This window comes from Mytilus californianus, unplaced genomic scaffold, assembly GCF_021869535.1.
Source record: "Mytilus californianus isolate M0D057914Y unplaced genomic scaffold, xbMytCali1.0.p SCAF_6, whole genome shotgun sequence".
Classification (NCBI taxonomy): Eukaryota; Metazoa; Mollusca; class Bivalvia; order Mytilida; family Mytilidae; genus Mytilus; species Mytilus californianus.
In genome coordinates this window covers 35,791,092-35,810,132 of record NW_026262712.1, presented here as the reverse complement: position 1 = coordinate 35,810,132, position 19,041 = coordinate 35,791,092, and the positions used below count along the sequence as shown (strand labels likewise).

The 19,041-nt window shown below is 31.6% G+C and overlaps 1 protein-coding gene across 1 annotated transcript; it reads right to left on the bottom strand.

Moving 5' to 3' along the window:
• Positions 1–1,009: 1,009 nt before the first annotated feature.
• On the bottom strand, positions 1,010–8,329 carry LOC127705616 (uncharacterized). Its single transcript, XM_052209945.1, has 4 exons — positions 8,267–8,329; positions 5,329–5,532; positions 2,940–3,170; positions 1,010–1,045 (listed from the first exon to the last, which is right to left on the bottom strand). Exons 1-4 carry the CDS (start codon positions 8,327–8,329, stop codon positions 1,010–1,012), a joined length of 534 nt encoding a protein of 177 aa, XP_052065905.1.
• Between the last annotated feature and the right edge of the window lie 10,712 nt (positions 8,330–19,041).

The window sequence follows — 19,041 nt, the reverse complement described above, 5'->3', positions numbered from 1 at the left end:
TAATAAAATCAAAACAAACCAACTCACAAATACAAAAGCATACAAAAACACAAGCAAAATTATAGTTAGTTTTTCGTTTAAATTATTTTACATTGTTCATGTTCGTGCCTTTTTATACCTTACTAAGTAGTAAGGGTATTGCAAAATTAAGTTAATGCTCAATATTAACCTTCACAAACACCGTTACTGATAGTGTAATGCTATTATAACGGAAGGATGAAGATTAATAAGTAATATTTTGTGGCATCCTTGTTGATCAGTTAATAGTTTTTTGTTGTTTTTTGTTAACTCTAATTTTGTCTTTTAATCGTTTTATGCCATGGCGTTGCCATTTCGTCATCAAAATAGGAGTTTGACTATCCCTTTGATATCTTAAGCCTCTGTTTTAATAAATGTGGTGTATCAGAATCTCTTGTGTTTGGATTCAACATTTCTTCAAGAATGCTTAGACCAAAACATTTTTCCTCAGAGAAAACACACTTTAGTGTCTTAATCATCTCTTAATTGATTATGGAATAATTTAAGACCGCAGGATTCATAAAAGATAATACAAAATAAATGATATAAAGTGACATGAAACGAAAATGAACGGATCCTAGGCGAGATTAAAAAACAAAAACACGAAAAAGGAACGAAGCTATTTTGAATGCATACAAAAATATGTAAAATTATTTATCAAAACTTAACACTTTGACATGTAACAGCAACTTTATCATGCTTCGAGAACAACAAAATGAATTATTAACGTGTACAAGGTTAGCCTTTATAAACACGTCCTAATGTATCATTTGTGTAGATTTAAGATATATCTTGCATATGAATGATTTCGAATATATTCTATCTAGGAATCTATTATTTTGCATAGTTCAGAATGAACAGAACATGTGAATTGGAGCCTATATATCCTAAATACCCCCACCCATTTTTCCTTAAGTTGCATCACAGTTTATCAAGATGCAAGTGCCGCATGTGTAGGTGATAGTTTTATTTGGTTCACTTTCAGCTCTAACTACTGGTAGATCTTTTCACGGTTTCTGTTAGGATTCTAAAAATGTCATAAACTACTTTAACAGAGCAATACTGGTTTGCATTTAATTATGATGAATTTATATATTTTAAATTGGAATGACAGCTGAATTATTTCTAAATCTCACAAAGAAATGACTAAACAAAATGTATCTCTCATTCATTGAATTAGATATTTATTATCGAACCTTAAAGTGTCCAGACATGATATGCTTTTTTTGTTAACATTAGCCAGTGGTTTTCTAAATCAAGTATATAAATGTGTTAACTCCTAGATTTCTCACGTCCAGTCGTAAAACCCTTGTTTAAGTTTGGTGTCCGTTAATGTATGCCTGCAAAATGAACAAACAGTAACATTTTGTCGCACATGATGCAATTGGGACATCATATATAATGCCATGTGAAAGATTAATTTCACCTTCAGAGCACGCAAATGAATGCATGCAATATATCTTTGAGGATTCTGAATGTGGTTTGTTGCAAGACAAAATCTATGCCCTTTCCAGCAAATCCTCTTTTTCTATGTAGAGTTCATACTTTGGTGTTTTTTTTTGACGTATTACCACATATTTCTTTTATTGACACGTAGCTGCATGGAATTTATGTTATGACGGTTAGAAATCATTTAAATATTTTGTTTTGCAAGCTGGTTGTAATGGTTTTTCGCTGCTAAAAATGATTTTTCCAATTATATGTACATATGATCAATGATACAATTCTAATATTAACTCATAGTTCATAAAAAGTAGGAGTTTTCAGACAAGAGTTATTTCCTATGTATGGTGATTAACATGTACATGTTTACACAATGTTATCGTTGTCACAAGTATTAAATAAACATAGTTTACGTTAACAATAGAAAGGGGCATACTACATAGGGAGTGTTGATTTCAATGTATATGCACAGATAAAGTAAATACTCTGTCCAAATAATTAAATATGGATTGATATATAAATTTATATTATGGTTGTGACCTGTTAACTATTTCTTGCATGAATAGATATTTCTCGTACCACACTGCCCGGAGTGTGATACGAAAAAGTGATACGAAAATCTGCGTTGATTTGACTGGCTTATCCAGCATCACAAGACGATATTGCGGCATTTCTATTGGTTATTCGTTAGGTAAATGATGATTTTCAAAGGTTAAGACGATGTACATTTCGTCCATGGCAACGGCCATCGTGATTTCTTCAATAATATACAAAACACTCACACCTTTCACCTGATAATCTGTCAAATTTTATTACATTCTGAAGCGTACAAAATGTCTTAAAATGTCTACTGTTAAAGTTTGACACAGGAAAAGGACATATGACGTCATACTGGAATGTGCAAAAAACTAGATCAACATTTCGCGGAACTCGTTATTTAATTCAAATAGAAATTGTAAATTCGCCGAAGGCTCGTTTATTATTATATTGAAATCAAATAACTCTAGTTGGTATCAAGTGATATTCCATTCTTACTCGTTATGAAACCTATAAAAAGCTAGAATATAAATCTGATAATATATCATGGTATTTTTTTATCTCTCGTTTGCATTTCCCCCAAACAAATGCGTTTCTGTAACAATGAATGGACCTCTGAGATATTTTCATGAACAATTAAGGGTTTATGTAACAAGCGAATATTCATAAAATACGATAATGTTTTAAAAGGGGACTTTACTCACACAACTACAGCTATATGAAACCACTGAACTAAATTTTATTTTAAATCGTTATTATTTATTGGTCTCTGCAACGGTTAAACAAACGCCAATTTCTTGATGAACAATTGTAATCTTACTACGTAAGCATAATAAAACAAAGTAAAGAAGTAGAATGCAAACACTTGCTATAACCTCAGCGTAAGGGAACCACATAGGCGTGAAAAGGTCTATCAAATACCCTAGTATGATTGGTGTTACCATAGTACCAATTGAACCTAGAAACATAATTACTGAGACTATCTTTCCAGTTACTTTGAAAAAGTCTTCCTCTATCCAGGATAGCAACAAAGGAAATAAGATTGACTGGCAAAATCCAGACATTGGTACGAAAATCCAAACTCCAATGTCTTTTTGATATAGTGTGGTGATCATTAGTCCGAATGAGGAAAGAGTCAAAACAGATATGTACGTAGCAAGAACTCTGTCTGTCTTAAATCGATTCGTTATGATGATCCCCGATAATCTACCAATAGCAAAGGCGGCCCAGTATGACGTAGCTGCATATGAACCTTGTGTCTGTGTCCATTGCATATGTCCAAGTGTAAATGTTGGCAAAAAGTAAACCATTGCTTTTTCAAGGAACAAATAAAACCAGAAGGTTGCACACATTAACGATAGGCTCATTAATCGGATATATCTTGGCAAATCCTTTGTGACACGAGGTGGGCTATGGTCGTCCTTCTTGTTGGTTTGTTTTGTCGAACGGCAAAGGAAATATACAAATAAAAAACTACAGCTGAGAGCAAAGGCAAGGCGGCAGTTATTGCGAATGCAAAATGTACTGAAGAATCCTGAGTCTCTTGCGATTCAATTATTCCAGATTTAAAAGTTGCACTGAAGTTTTCACTGAGTTTATGAACGTTGCTAATATTTTCATATTTAGATGTGTGGTTGTCTTCATGCTCACGGATGCTTAGAAACGGAGCTGTAGCTAACGGTGATATTATTCCACCAACTGCGTACATAAAATGAATAGCTTGCATGTAAGGTCCATTATGTTTCCCCCAGATCTCAAGTATCATGATATTGCAACCTACAATATAGCACATCTATTTTATAACAAGTCAATTTTGTGAGAGAAAAAAAATATTCACTCCTTTTGCCTAATAAAATGACTGAATACATCATTTTGGTAGACCTGGTTTTTGTAAAAACAAGCTAGTGGTAGAACTTGGAACTTGATGTTATGTATACATCAAAATGAAACTGAAAATAAAAACACATTAATAAAATTTGAGTTTTTCATCTGTTTCTTAAGGTGCAACTTTGGTCGTGATGTATACTAGAACATCTAGTAATGTGCATGATCCTTGAATTACAATTTATAAATGTGTTTATAAATCATGATGATTAGGTATTTGCAAATTCATTTTTTTTTTTAAATCCACACTAAAGAGATAATATACTTCAATGACCTTGTCTGTCCGTCCGTCGTTACGTTTGATCATTCATAATCTTTTTGTTTGTTTCATATAAAGAAATGATATGATTTGATCTCGAACTGTACAATCATGATAGCGACCTTAAGATCTGCCGGGCAGTAATTTCCTGTTATATTATTCTTTTTATTAAAAAGTTACTGACGATGAAATATCATTAATTCTTGTATAACGAGTGGGAGTAAACTTCGACATTCAATTCAATTCCATGTATCAAAAGCACTTCTCTGGAAAAACATTCATTATAATTGAATATGTATATGAAGCATATATTATTTACTGTATCCTTTGTAATATTAATGTTAGTTTCACAATTTAAAGATTCAAAAGGACGATCGTAAATATTTATGTCATATGATGTAACGGAGATATTGGGCATGCAAATGAACGCTCTTCACCTTAAATTCTAGTGTTTTTACACCAGTATAGCTTTTAAATTTTTTGGAAGAATTTTTCGTTTATCAGTAATTCGTCACTGGCATGATTCATTACAAACCTTTTTGAAAGTGTCCTTCAATAAATTTTGAAACTCCCTCAGGCAAAGTTGACTATGGCTGGAATGGGCTTTTTTTTAAGGACCTTTTTGGTAATATAGCTCTTCAACTGTTTCGGTTCTTATACTGCCTTGTCGTTCAAATATTCGGCTTTGAGCGTCCTTGATGAATGTAAATCCAGAAAAGCGCTTTGGGCGCATGAACTTTATAACGTGTTGTTTTTATGTTTTAATCGCATATGTTTTGGTAGACACGGGCCAATATAGCTCTGGGCACATTGTCTGCTAACGAAGACCCAATATTTATATAAAGATGTTTCTTGTGTTTTATCATGTAGGTGAGTGTTGGCTCTTTGGCATATTTCCTAGTTGTCCTTTTCTACACTATTATCTTGTCCTTTACATGTATCTGTTTTGCTCTGACCGATATAGTTAACAACAAGGGTGACTTATACCAGTATGTTACAAGAGAGATAACCAGCATAGTAATTTTTTCCATGTGTACATTTCTCTCAACTTTACCAAGGATAACACCGAAAACATTTAACTTAAACTGTAATGATGAATACAAACCTGCATCAATTACTCCTCTAGTACTTCCACGTATAAGAAACAATATAATCATTAAAACGTAATATTTACACCATGGAATAACCGCTGTCAAAATAGCAAAGACAGCAGTTAATGTTGACATAGTAATCATCTGGTGTCCTTTTCTAAATATCCATCCTGCAACTAAAGCTCCAAGCAGAAACCCTAATGATAGAGATGTTAGGTAATATGAAGCTTCATCTAATGTTGTATTTGTTATGACCTGTAAATCGGGTAAAACTGGTCCGAGTTGGCCTGCATTCCATCCCTGTCAAATGAAAGTATTATTTAAATTTAGATGTTCAAAATTTGAATAGTAAACAAACAAGTTTTAAAGATTTGAAGTCAAAATAATATTGACCATGTTTAATTAAAAAAAAACACATACCTTAATACAAACGCTAATAAATAATAGATAATGTCTAAATGGTGACATTTTTTTTCAGTTTAAGCTTAATTCATTTCCCTTTCTATTGTAAATTTAAGCCACACGAAAATCGTACCTGGTTTTTCCTCTTCTTATAATCATTGGTCAATGTTAAAGGACAACACACTGGAACTGTATTTATGCCGTCAGTTAGCTATTGATAGCAATAGCAAATCATTTGTATTTTAAACAGTGTCAAACTGACATCGCGTCCTTATTTAAACAGTGATTATAGAACCAATACATGTAGATACGATTCGTGTACACTTATCAAGTCCTTACATAAACTTATTACAAACAAGATGCCACATTTGTCAGTTTGCTATTGATAGCAGTAAATTTGTATTTTAAACATTGTCAAACGGGATATTATGTCCTTATTTTTTACGGTCATGCTGTTTAAAGAGCTTGCAAATTAGGTAAGATCCATGTAGACTATATATAGCTGTTGGATATTTTGATTACACCTTTTCTAAAAGGTTGACAATTTATTATTGAAATGAGATCTTTTTTCTGAGTTGTTATTGGCTCTGACCAAACTTTTAAGTGACTGCGAATACTTTTAAAGCGGTACTTTTTGCCTTACGTTTTTTTCTTAGTTGTTTATGATGCTTTGTGGCGATCTGATAAGTAAAGCCTTAACCAACTGATTTTTATGGTTTGTTTTAAGTATAAAGTTGTACAATAACTACACTGTTCCAGTATGAAACAGAGGGTTGAGCGCCCGCAAACATTTACATGCGTAGCCCAGACATATTACATGCATTATGTACATTATGTTTGTTCCTGTCCAAAGTCATGAACTTAAAATTTGGTGTTTATATCTGTACATCATATTTGTTTTTTCGTTTATTGTTTTGTACATTAATCACGACATGAGTTTTTTCGTATGCATAGTTTTACATAAGACATTTTTAGTACTGTCGTAGCATGCTATGCGGTATTATGTTTTGGTCGTTGTTGAAGGCCGTACGGTGACCAATATTTTGCCTAAATCCGCTTTATTTTGACTCTGTTGGATAGTTGTGTCATTGGCAAACATATCACATCTTTATTTCATATAGTAAAGAATCCCTGATAATGCTTATCATATAAGAATTATATCTCTTTGTGTTCAATATCTTACTACTCACCAAACATGTACTTAACCAAGATAGAGCCAAAGTCTGATACAAATTGCTTCTGAATATCGTATCTGTACGAAGTCGAATAAATATGCTAGGTTGGTTCGTTTCGTCTAGTTCTTGCTTTTGACGATTGTTAACAGAAGTTATTTCCTTCCCTATCATTGTGTCAGATACATTTTCGACATTGTCAAACATATTTCTATATATTTGAATACGAATCTAGCTTTATCAGCGAATGATAGTCTTAACTATATACATTATACATATATTATAAATATCGTGACAATTTATGTGACACATTGTGATAAGAATCTGGAGTGTTTACACACTTTACTTAGTTAGCATTTGAACATTTAAAAGCCTTTAAACGTCCTTAAAAAGCGTTTGAATGTCCTTTAAAAGCGTAATTTTGTATTAGAATGTGTATGTCTTTTGGTTGTTGTCTCATTTATGAATACCCTACATCTTTTATTGTTGTATTTTGTGTGTTTATCACCGAAACACGCGTACTTATCATTCACACTTAACTCGATTGCATATGTTTGTGCTTTTTTTTATATGTATATCAAGAGCAACCTTGATGTTTAAAAGAATTACTTTGACAGACAGCCACTAAACAACATATGATATTTAACGATTGATATTTCGGGTTATATCTTAAATTGTTCACAACTTACTAGATTATTTTTGACTATTCAGTCGTTTTTAAGGTTAATTCTTATCTCTAGATTTTATATCAGTGAATTTGTATTGAAAGTATGTTGTATTATGTTAAATTTGTAGGTTCATTTTTTTGTTACGCTAACCAAATAGTAAATGGCACTATCAATTCTTCTACCTATAGTTTTACTCAACACACGTGTATTGACAACCATATTCAATATTAGAAACATGTAAAACTCATTTGCCGTTTCTTTTACATGAAAGTTTTTTCAAAACCAATTAATTAGTATATGGTCTATTTGCTTTATTGACAATTATTTGACAGTTAGACATTGACATATTGTATTGACACCTGTCTATTGCGATGCTAGTAATTACTTTTGTTATTTTTATTTTTCATAGTTCGGTTTACAGATTGATCTGTTTTCCCCATTTAAAAATTGTTTGGTGTTCGATAAAAAAAAGTGCGAGACCTAATAAAAAGTAATTATCACACAAAATCAATGGTATTCTATCTTAGGCGAATAGAAATTAGCAAATATTCTGTTTTTAAGTATCATATATTTTGAAATTGTATTAAAAGTTTCTAACTAATTGTTGTTCTAATGATTATACGTATAAGCTTCTGTCCGCTTTACAACTTTAGATGAAAAGTAAATACAACATTACTTTTCACTTTCTTGTTTTTTCTGAACTGCATTAAACATACTCTGGATGCAAGTGATGTTTAGTCTTTTAACATATATATAAATCGATGTTTTCTGATAAGATGAGTTTCATATTACCTTTATATGTACATAATCTTCAATTCTTGATTCAATAAGACGAATTTCTATCAACAGTAGCATTGTCAGAGCTCGTAGCTCATCGTTAATTTGTAGGATTAAGCGTCATTCCTACAAAATAGTAAAGCAGTTTAAATTTGTCGGTTTTAAAGTTGCACGGAAACTGAGATCTTGGGATAAAACATCAATTATTATCGAATACAAGACACGGAAAAATATATGCATATACGTAAACAAAATAGGTATAACTGGATTTTTTTTTTTCATCGAACAAATTTGACTTTTGGTCAATCCAATTGTGCATTTGTCATGTTTCGAGCTGGTACTACATATACTTTACATACAAATGTATTAAAGATTCCAGGCTTACTAACTTTTTACGACAGACGCGTGATTTGTATGTCTTTATCTTTCAGCAACTTTTTGTTCCAATTGTTCTGAATTATATAAAGCATCCTTATAATGGTTTGTTTAATTTGAAAGATGAGCCTTTGTCAATACTTTTTCTTGTTCTGATACATGGCATTAATTGCTTTGGAATTGACTAATAGTTTACATTTCAGATTTAAAATATGATATTTGTTGTATCTCTCGTGATTAAGTTGACAATATTTCAGCTTGTATTGATCTTTTTAAAATTATTTAATGACAACGTAGTACCTTGGAAAAACATCCACCTTCTTTGAAGAACTGTCGTATATGGAGTTTGAAAAAAGGGGGAGAAGTGATTCATTAAAGCACTATTTCTTGTCTTTTTAAATAAATTATTTTGAGTGAGACAAATTTCCTAAATTCTAACATAATTATGTACATCTTTAAGAATCATTTTCTCATTTTAACTCGCATAAATATATGGCATTCTATTTTAAAGAATGTTACGAAATTCCTTAGTCCCTCCTTTAGCTAATAATGAATACCTTTTTATATGACTCAGAAAAAAAGTTTGCATCGTTTGAAATGCTGTATTTTGTTTGTACTAAACTAAAATTTAAACGGAACGATGTTTGCAACCTTTTAAACATTAGTATAAGAAATAAACTTGCCTATGAATTTTTCCAACATCATAAGCATGATAAGCTACTATTATTTCCCCTTCTTTTCAATGCCTACTAGACAGTGGTACATTTTATGCACAAGACTAATTCTAAGGTGTGAGTAGTTATGAGATGTATAAGATAATAATTAAATCTTCTATGACCAAGAGTTATGCAGTCTCAGAGTACATTTCACATTGACATTGAAAGTCGGATTTACGGGCATTCTTCAAAAAATGTATTGCGTGTAGCATAGGAGAACATTATTGGTTTAATTTGTTATAGCTTTGTGATAACAACAATTATGGATTGTGACTAAGAAACCCCGAAAAACATACTATTATCACAACTTATCAGAGCTCCATAATATTCAATGTTCTTCTTTGAAACAAAAACAATTACTCTGTTATTGAGCAAAACGTATGCTTCAAATATATGTCTTTCTTTGTCATCGGAAGTTTGACAATTACAATGTACAATATATGAGCTGCGTTTGATAGAAATCGACCTTATGCAAGAGTACGTGTGCATGATCATGCATAATACTTTGGTTAATTTTTGAACATTCAAATACTAAAAAAAAAAAAAAAAATAATAATTTGTTTCCGTTTTTTTAGGGTTCGTATCACAACCCAATTTTCAAACAATAACCGATTTTCCGTAGATATTTTTTCAGTCCAAAAAAGGTTAACAGAAGTATTGATATTCATTTTTATAAGGTCAATTTATATTCGACGCAGCTCATATAAAGAAGGATTAATTACAGATTGTATAAATTGGAGTGCATTTTCTAATTTCAATATTTATTTTGTATATATATGAAGAAGATATTTTGTTTTTCGTGTAAATATCTTGGATACAGGTTTTAAAAGATTGCAATTAAACCCATTATTGGTTGATTTCTAAATTAAAATCTGCTCTTATTGATATTTTAGACCCTGCTTTTAGACAAAGAATTAGTTTTGTTTCAATCACGAAGACCAAACGAATAAAATGTATTTGCAATCCCAAGCAGATAGCATATGAGATCAAACATGTGGTAAGTATTAATTATTCATCGTCTTATATTGACGACTTAAAAGTTTTCGCCCATGAAAGCTTATTAAGGTGTATATACATGATGTATACAATAAATCTATGCATACAAACTCATTGAAGACACCAGATTTATACTTTTGGATGTCAGATGCGCGTTTCGTCTACACAAGATTTATCAAAGGCGGCAGGTCAAACCAAGCACTAGCTCATTTGGTTAGCAGTAAAAACAAAAAACCAAAAAACACTAAAAGAAAAACCGATATGCTTCTGAAGATTTAACATTCTATAAACAGTCAATTCATAGAAAATCGAGAAATCAGCTACTTTTATTCTATAATCACTGCTTATATTTTTTAAACTTCTTTGACTAAGAAATAAAAATAATAAGCTTTGAATGCTTGATGGTTTATGCGTACCATTGATGGATCAGGAAAACTTAATCCCTGTTCTAGATTAAAATCGCAGACTTCAATTTCCAGGTTTCTTTTTTTTGTTAAAACCGAAAATTAAGATATCAAGGGACATCACAAATCAATAATATTTTCTGTCATTTTTCAATTATATAATTTTACCAATTTGTATCTTCTTTCTTACTTTCAACAGAAACAATTTTACGAAGGAAACATGAATCCATTACGTCTCGCTTTGCATTCGGGTTTTTAGGGAACATATCGTAACTCAAAACTAGGTAAATGTCAAGTGTTGATTCTTAAGGTAAAGTTGCATTAAAGAAGCTGCATGTAGAGGATTCCGGTAAATTTGCGACGTTTTTTTTCCCGTTCCGTTGGCAAAATATTGTTGACAAACAAATGCAATCCGGCGACCAAAGATATTGTCGAGCAATTGTGTTGTAAAGAATATGTTTAACGTCTTTAGGGACCATAAACGTCAAAACGTGTTGACACTGTAAGATTATTATATAGATAATTATGAAGAAAATTATATAGTTGATGTTCACAATAAAAGTCCGGAATCGAACAGATTTTAATGCCAACTCAGGATAGTAGAACTTGGTTATCTCACCGATCAGTAAGGTATATAAAACTTGTAGACAAACTCTCATATTGTTCTTGCACAGCTGAAAACACGAGAAAACAGGAGGTTATGGTAGCATATTAAAATCCTTACAAAAATATGCATCCACCGTGGAAAAATGTTGACCTGCAAATAAAAAGAAGAGGCGAGTTTAGACATAAACACTACATTTGGTCCTTGTGATTAAAATTCTGAGTTTTGACAGTTTTAGAACATTGATAAAGAATGAAAATAGTGTTAAATGTAAGAAAGTGACAACAAAATATAATTCAGAAATTATTAAATAGTCATTCAACTCAAGAAAGAGAAGGATTTAATTGATGATTTCTTATTCCATTTAAACATCTAGTCCTTCATTTCTATTTTAAAATCATTCTAATATGTAGTATATGAAATATAAGTAATCGTTCATACTCCTCAGTATCTCGGGTATAAATGGTTTGTGATGATATTTTCTATCACGGCAGCTGTTTTCTGGATCAAATGGATGAAAAAAGAAAATTCTTAAATAATAAGCAAATTAACAAAAATACAGAACTCCAAGAAAAATTCAAAACGGAAAGTCAATTAACAAATGGCAGATTGAAAAATCTCAAACACATCAAACGAATGGAAAACAACTTTTATATTCCTGACTTGGTGCAGGCATTTCCTTCTGTAAAAACATTTGCAGTCGTTTAAAATTTCATTATATTGACAACAATGCTTGAGCAAAAACAAACAGACATAATAGGTAAAAATGTCAAAAAAATGGGTTATAGCAGTCAACATTGTGTTATAATCTTAATCACTGTAAAAACAAACAACTATGGCAACAAAGAAAAACAAAATGGTATGCAGACTCTCTATAGACAAAGTTCATAAGCAAAAATGGTTGCAACTTTTGTTACTTTCTACAGTTAAAACGAAGTCCTATTCTGTTTCAAATCTCTAAATTCCGTCAACAATGAGAAATAAAATAATAAAAGTCTACGTACTCAGTTGAAACAATATGAACAGTATACAAGAAAATGTGGCAGTGAATAATGGGTTTTCCCCATATATTAAATGGAATGTTAATGCACTTTGTGTCTTTGATGTCATATATGGATATATTTTGTAGACAAAGGAGCTTTAATGTACTTTTTTTATGTTTTCAAAATTATATTTGCTCCATTGGAGTACTCAATTTGAAAACAAAACTATTGGCGGGTCATTTACTGCTCATTTACCTTAAGAAGATTATGGTATTTTTATAAAAAAAATATACTAATATTGTCTTTATCCTCATGCAATGCTCCGAATCCTCGCCCCGCTCTGTCCAAATTTGTTGTTTGTTTTTGATTCTTCAACTCTCACTTTTCTGAACAAGTTTTCGAATTTCTAAAATTTTGTTCTCAAGCATCACTGAACAGACAAGTAGTGTCCAAATGCATAACTGGAGCAGTACAAATTGGTACCGTTATTGTTCATGGCTTGTACGAATGGTTGAACGACGACTAAAGATGCGTTCTATTTTTTCAAAGATAGTCGGCGAAACTAGTCAGTTCAATTGATGATAGCCTCACTTTGAGACAGCTATTTTTCGTAATATAATGCCGAAGTATGGGCGCACTAATTAAGGATTTTGGGTTTGGTCACATATACGATAGTTACAAAAACCCTGCATATTTCTTCTGGCATTCATATAAAGGACTTCTGATCTTGATATTTATTTCAAAATTGATAAACCATTTTTTATTTAATTGGATTTATAATTGGTTACTGTTGATAGGTAATAAAACAAATAATACGTGAGAGTTTCCCATATGTATCAATTTCGACATTTCTTAATACATAACAATTATTATTTTTTTTATTTTAAAGAAGTCGCATTCGAAAAACGATTCACAAGCAAGAAACTTTTGTTGAAAATAAGGGGAAAATAATCAAGAATAATATGTTTTTGACTGTTTTTTTCTTGACGTCTGTTCTTCTTTTCGACGTAATAATTGCCGACAGTTTTCAATTGAACGGTGAACAGTACACAGTCACGAAGGACAAAACAATTATGTCATCCCAATATTCATCTGATGTCTTCTCAGAAACGCTTGCAACGTGCGCATTAATGTGTACATTACAGGCGAAATGTTGTGGTTGTAGTTTCTCTATAAAAACTTCAATGTGTCGTCTGGAAAAATCCGAAAACTGTTGTCTTGGTACGAATACTGCTGTTGGTTGGAGTATTTTAAACAGACACAAGTACTGTAAGTTCAAATGATAACACATGTTCCATATTCAAAGACATAAATAATATCAGTTATTATATACACAATACCTTAGAACATGTACAATGTTCATTTCAAAATGTACATTTACTTATTTGGTTTTGTATTGTAAGAATGATTGCAATATTTTTTCTGTCTATGAAGAAGTAACATAAAAAATGTGGTGCATACTGAATAACCTGAGTAACTTTTTTAGGTTATTTCGAATAGCCAGAAAAAAATAATACAGTAATTCCTTATAATCTAATTCCTAATTCCATTTTCAAGTAGTAAACCTGATAGACAAAAAACGTTCAGTCAATCAGATGACGTGTTACATCCAAAAATAAATTATTTGAAAATATACAACCAAAATAATAACTGTACATTTGAAATAAAATAGTGCCACATTCTTTTTAAACCAGGATTTGCATTATGTATATTTGCAAATGGTTCAAAAATTTCAACAATTAAATTGAGGAAGTATTATTGCCTTTTTTTATTTTTTTCCAACATGCGTTTCTTTGTCCCATTTAAATACTTGTTTCAAGCACGTCGGTTTATTCTTTACCAGAACTTCACTAGGTACAACGGTACATTGCTAGCTCATCTGCAAGTTCTACAAAGGAATTGCCCGTACGATTAACCAAACATGTGTCGGCAGTGAAAAGTGGAGTACGGAATTATTGTGACACTGTTTACTTGAGTAGTGGCATTAACAATATGTAAATTCTTCAGAACTCAAAATAACTTCTGGATATTTTTCATATATCGGTCATTTTCTAAAAAATAAATTCAATCAAAACCTTCAATTTCTCCACCCTTTACACCACCATATCACAGTAAAAATTCAAACCCCGTCTTAAAGAACAAATCCACAATGCTTTCCTAAAAAAATGGTACCAAAACGGTGAAAAAATGAAAACATATTGTTGAATTTAGAGGTAGACTCTTTCAGCAGGTTGTCGGCATTCCTATGGGAACCAACTGTGCACCTCTCCAGGCCGACCTTTTCTTATTTTCATATGAGTCAGAGTTCCTTCAGACACTTGGAAAAAAAACCAAGAAGATCACAGAAGCTAGATTATTTCATTTTTATATACTGGTATATTGATGATGTTCTTTCCATTAACAATCCAAACGTTTCTGGATTGGTCCAATTAATATATCCTTCTGAATTAGAGATTAAAAAAAAACTACAAATACAGCTTCACCAGCATCATATCTAGACATTTACACATCGAATTTGACCAGTCTAAGTTCCAGAATCTATGACAAAGGAGACGATTCCAATTTTGAGATTATAAATTGTCCTCACCTTATATATTTAGCACTTACATACCAAACTTCACTCGCGCATGGAGTATACGTTTCTCAGCTCATACATTATCTAAGAGCTTGCGGCTGCCACTCAGATTTTGTTCAATGTCATCGTTGTCTGAGCAAAAAATCAATGAGCCAGGGTTTTGTCAAAGAACGTCCTGTAATCTTGCTCAAAAAGTTTATCGGAAAGTACCAAGTTATAATAGATAAATATCCAGTGTCTAATTAATATACGTTGGTCTTGAGTTATAGATTCTAGATGCTGCAGTTGTGTATTTCTTTATATTACTTTAGATCCCTGTTATTTGTCTTGATGCTATTGTAGTTCTTTTGGTTGTATGACTTTTTACGGGACTAGGTTTTTTTCGCATCCCGCTATCGGGTTTTTGACTTTATACCTTTGGGCATTCCTGGTGCAGGTGGGACCTGGATGCGATTCGGACACAAAGGATTTCTACAGTGTTCTTTATATTTTGTTTAGCCAGTAGTTATATTTACTTGATGTTTACTTTATCGAAAAAGTGCATACTATATACGGTATGAATTGAATATTAATGCTCGACGATTAAAGCAATCTATACCACCATATTTAAAGCTGTTTGGTACAATAAGTAATGCCCGAAAATTTAATTTTAAAAAAGCTTTATAGTACAAATATTTGTACCATATATGTATTTCCAGTCTAATTACAAGAAATCATATTAGCATCTCTTTCTGATATTTTCTAGACACATCAACATGCACTGATTGTGTTCACTATGGTATATCCATGTATGCAATTGTCGAATTGGCTGCAACCTGGATTGAAGCAGTGGTAATTGTTTAATTTATATTTAATTAAAACATACAAACAAACATATTCTATATTTTTTTAGAAATGTTTATTTCTTTTAATTTCATACTAACTGCAAAATATATCAGTTCTTTTTTTCGAAATATCATTATGTGATGCATCTTCATTTTAAAGCACAAACTACCAATTCAAAAGATAACATGTATATTTGTAAAGTGACTCAGCATTGTCTCAAAATGGATAGGAAAATATTTTTCTCAACCCGGTTTTCTTTCATGACGTCATGGATTGCTTTCTATTGAAAGGATATCAATGTCATAAGCAAGTCATCATATGATCACTAAATGTAAACCTAAATGCGTATACTGTGAATGCACAATGTCTTAAACAATTCGTTTTACGGTCACTAAAGGTAACCCAAGTGTGTATAGGGTGAATGCACAATGGCATAAACAAGTCGTTATACGGTCACTGAATCTAAACCTAAATGTGTATACAGAAATGCACAATGTCAGAAACAAGTCTTTATGCGGTCACTGAATTTAAACCCAAATGTGTATACGGTGAATGCACAATGTCATAAACGAGTCGTTATACGGTCACTGAATGTAAACCTAAATGTGTATACAGAAATGCACAACGCATAAACAAGTTGTTATACGGTCACTGAATGTTAACCCAAATGTGTATACGGTGAATGCACAATGTCATAAACAATGTCGTTATACGGTCACTGAATGTAAACCTAAATGTGTATACAGAAATGCACAATGTCATAAACAAGTCTTTATGCGGTCACTGAATTTAAACCCAAATGAAATGTGTATACGGTGAATGCACAATGTCATAAACAAGTCGTTATACGGTCACTGAATGTAAACCTAAATGTGTATACAGAACTGCACAACGCATAAACAAGTCGTTACACGGTCACTGAATGTTAACCCAAATGTGTATACGGTGAATGCACAATGTCATAAACAAGTCGTTATACGGTCACTGAATGTAAACCTAAATGCGTATACGGTGAATTCACAATGTCATAAGTAGTCGTTTTACGGTCGCTGAATGTTAAACTAAATGTGTATACGGTGAATTCAGAATGTCATAAACAAGTCGTTAAACGGTCGCTGAATGTAAACCCAAATGTGTATACGGTGAATGCATTTTGACTCCGCCAAAATTACAGTTGAACAATGTTGAAGTATAAATTGAAATCTCAAGTCAAGGTTTCCTTTGGCGGTCGCTATTTTAATGGGTACTGTACAACGTGTTAGCGACGCACGTACGTGTTTGAAGTATATTTTACGTCTGTTCCTTTTCATTTAACGATGGTCTTGACAAAAAAAAAAAAAATCTCTGATTTGAAATCTCATCCTATAATTTTTGATAGAAATAATTGTTTTGAAGTACGGAATTAACAATCGTTTCTCGACGCGCGTGTTTGAAGCCATAGTTTTACATCCAAACTTTTATTTTAATGATGGTCGGAAAAAGAAAACTATTCAAAAGCAAGACAAATCTCTGACTTTAGTCTATATCCCTCAACTAGATGGGCAGTATTTTATAAACTATTATGGATGAATCCTGTGTTCCCCGGCAGACGAAAAAAATTATGATTCATGATCTATATTGCAATTTTACAGTATCTTTTAAAAAACAAATGTTTGTTATTATTGAAAGATTATTCATTACAATGTAGATTAAAAAATAGATATTAAAAATTATAATAGACATAGTTTTCTCGTTTGAATTGTTTTACATTAAATTTGTTATTTCGGGGCCTTTTTAAACTGACTATGCGGTATGGGTTTTGCTCATTGGTGAAGGTTGTACGGTGACCTATAGTTGGTAACTTTTATGTCATTTGGTGCTTGTGAAGAGTTTTTTAATTGGCAATCATACAACATCTTCTTATCTTTATATAACAATGTGACAAACTGATTTTTTTTATGTTAGAAAGAAGGAACATTTTAACTAAAAATATGTTTATGTTAGTTGTCGAAAAAAAATTGAAAGTTGCGAAAAATATATTATTTTGGCGAGAGTGGTATCTAAAAAGGAAATTGACCCAGGGAAACCTTGTTTTAAGTTGATAAAACAAACAAACTAAATGCATATACGGATCCATAACAAAATATTCTATTTTGCAGAGTAATTGCACATGCCTTGGAGGACATTTGGCTGAAATTGAAACTTCAGGAGAGAGCAACTTCATCACTAATGAATTTTCCATAAGACGCACCAGAAGTATTTTTTTTTTATATTTGTGTTTTTGTTAATTCGTTTATTTGTTGTCCATCGGATTGTCTTGTGTTGGCAATCACTGACTGGTGTCTTTACAGGTGATACTGTGACGGCCGATTCAGACATTTTCATGCATACCTCCTGCTTAATTAAAATAATTCTGTTCAATAAAGTTGTTCGTATAATTATAGCTCTTTTTCATATTACTTCACGTTACCACTGCTGTTTGACAATCAATCCATCCGCCATATGGTCTGAGCTCTAAAATGACATGGATGACAACTATACGAACTGAGAATACATAACAAATTACTACCGAATCTAGTATAACCTGAACACGTACGCAAAACTGCTTTGTCAATATACCGTTCTTTTTTTTTATTATCCTTCATCATTACCGTTCAATCCTAACATTTGAAAACCAGGAATGTAGAAATATTCGCATACGTGAGGCGCTATGTGAATAAAGGAATTTAAAAAGAATATAGTCCAAATTCATCTAAGGTATACTTTAATTGCCTGAGGCAGTTGGAACCTTGTTTTCCTAATAATTTTCTAATCCATCAACAGCGAATTTAATACCAATTTTTCATAAATTATGTCGATACCAAAGCACTGATTACAAACAGTCGACGAGCAGTGGTATCGACCCAATGCTAGTTAAATTTGAAAAAAAAACATAAATACTAATCAAGATACCAGTCTTTAATGTTTTAATGCATCTGTTTATCTTTTTCATCCCTCGTTTTAAGACTGATTTGTTGTCTTTTCGGTCGTAAGAGTCCAAATCAATTTGAAGATGGTCAATACTTTTGTTTTTATTTCCTGTTTGAAGGTAATCATCACATTTTATTAAAAGAAATCGACTTTCCTTTTAATGAAAGATACAGTTTTTGATAAGGGTTGTCTGCTAATTAACTGGAATTGTTTTTTTGTTTTTTTTTTTTTGCTTATTTTGATAATTATCTTTATTAATAATATTACTACAAAAAAATTTTTTTTTTTATCAATTTTATCATTATTTCTATCACAGTAATCATTATTTGTTTATTATTATCAAATATTATAAAATATTCAAAT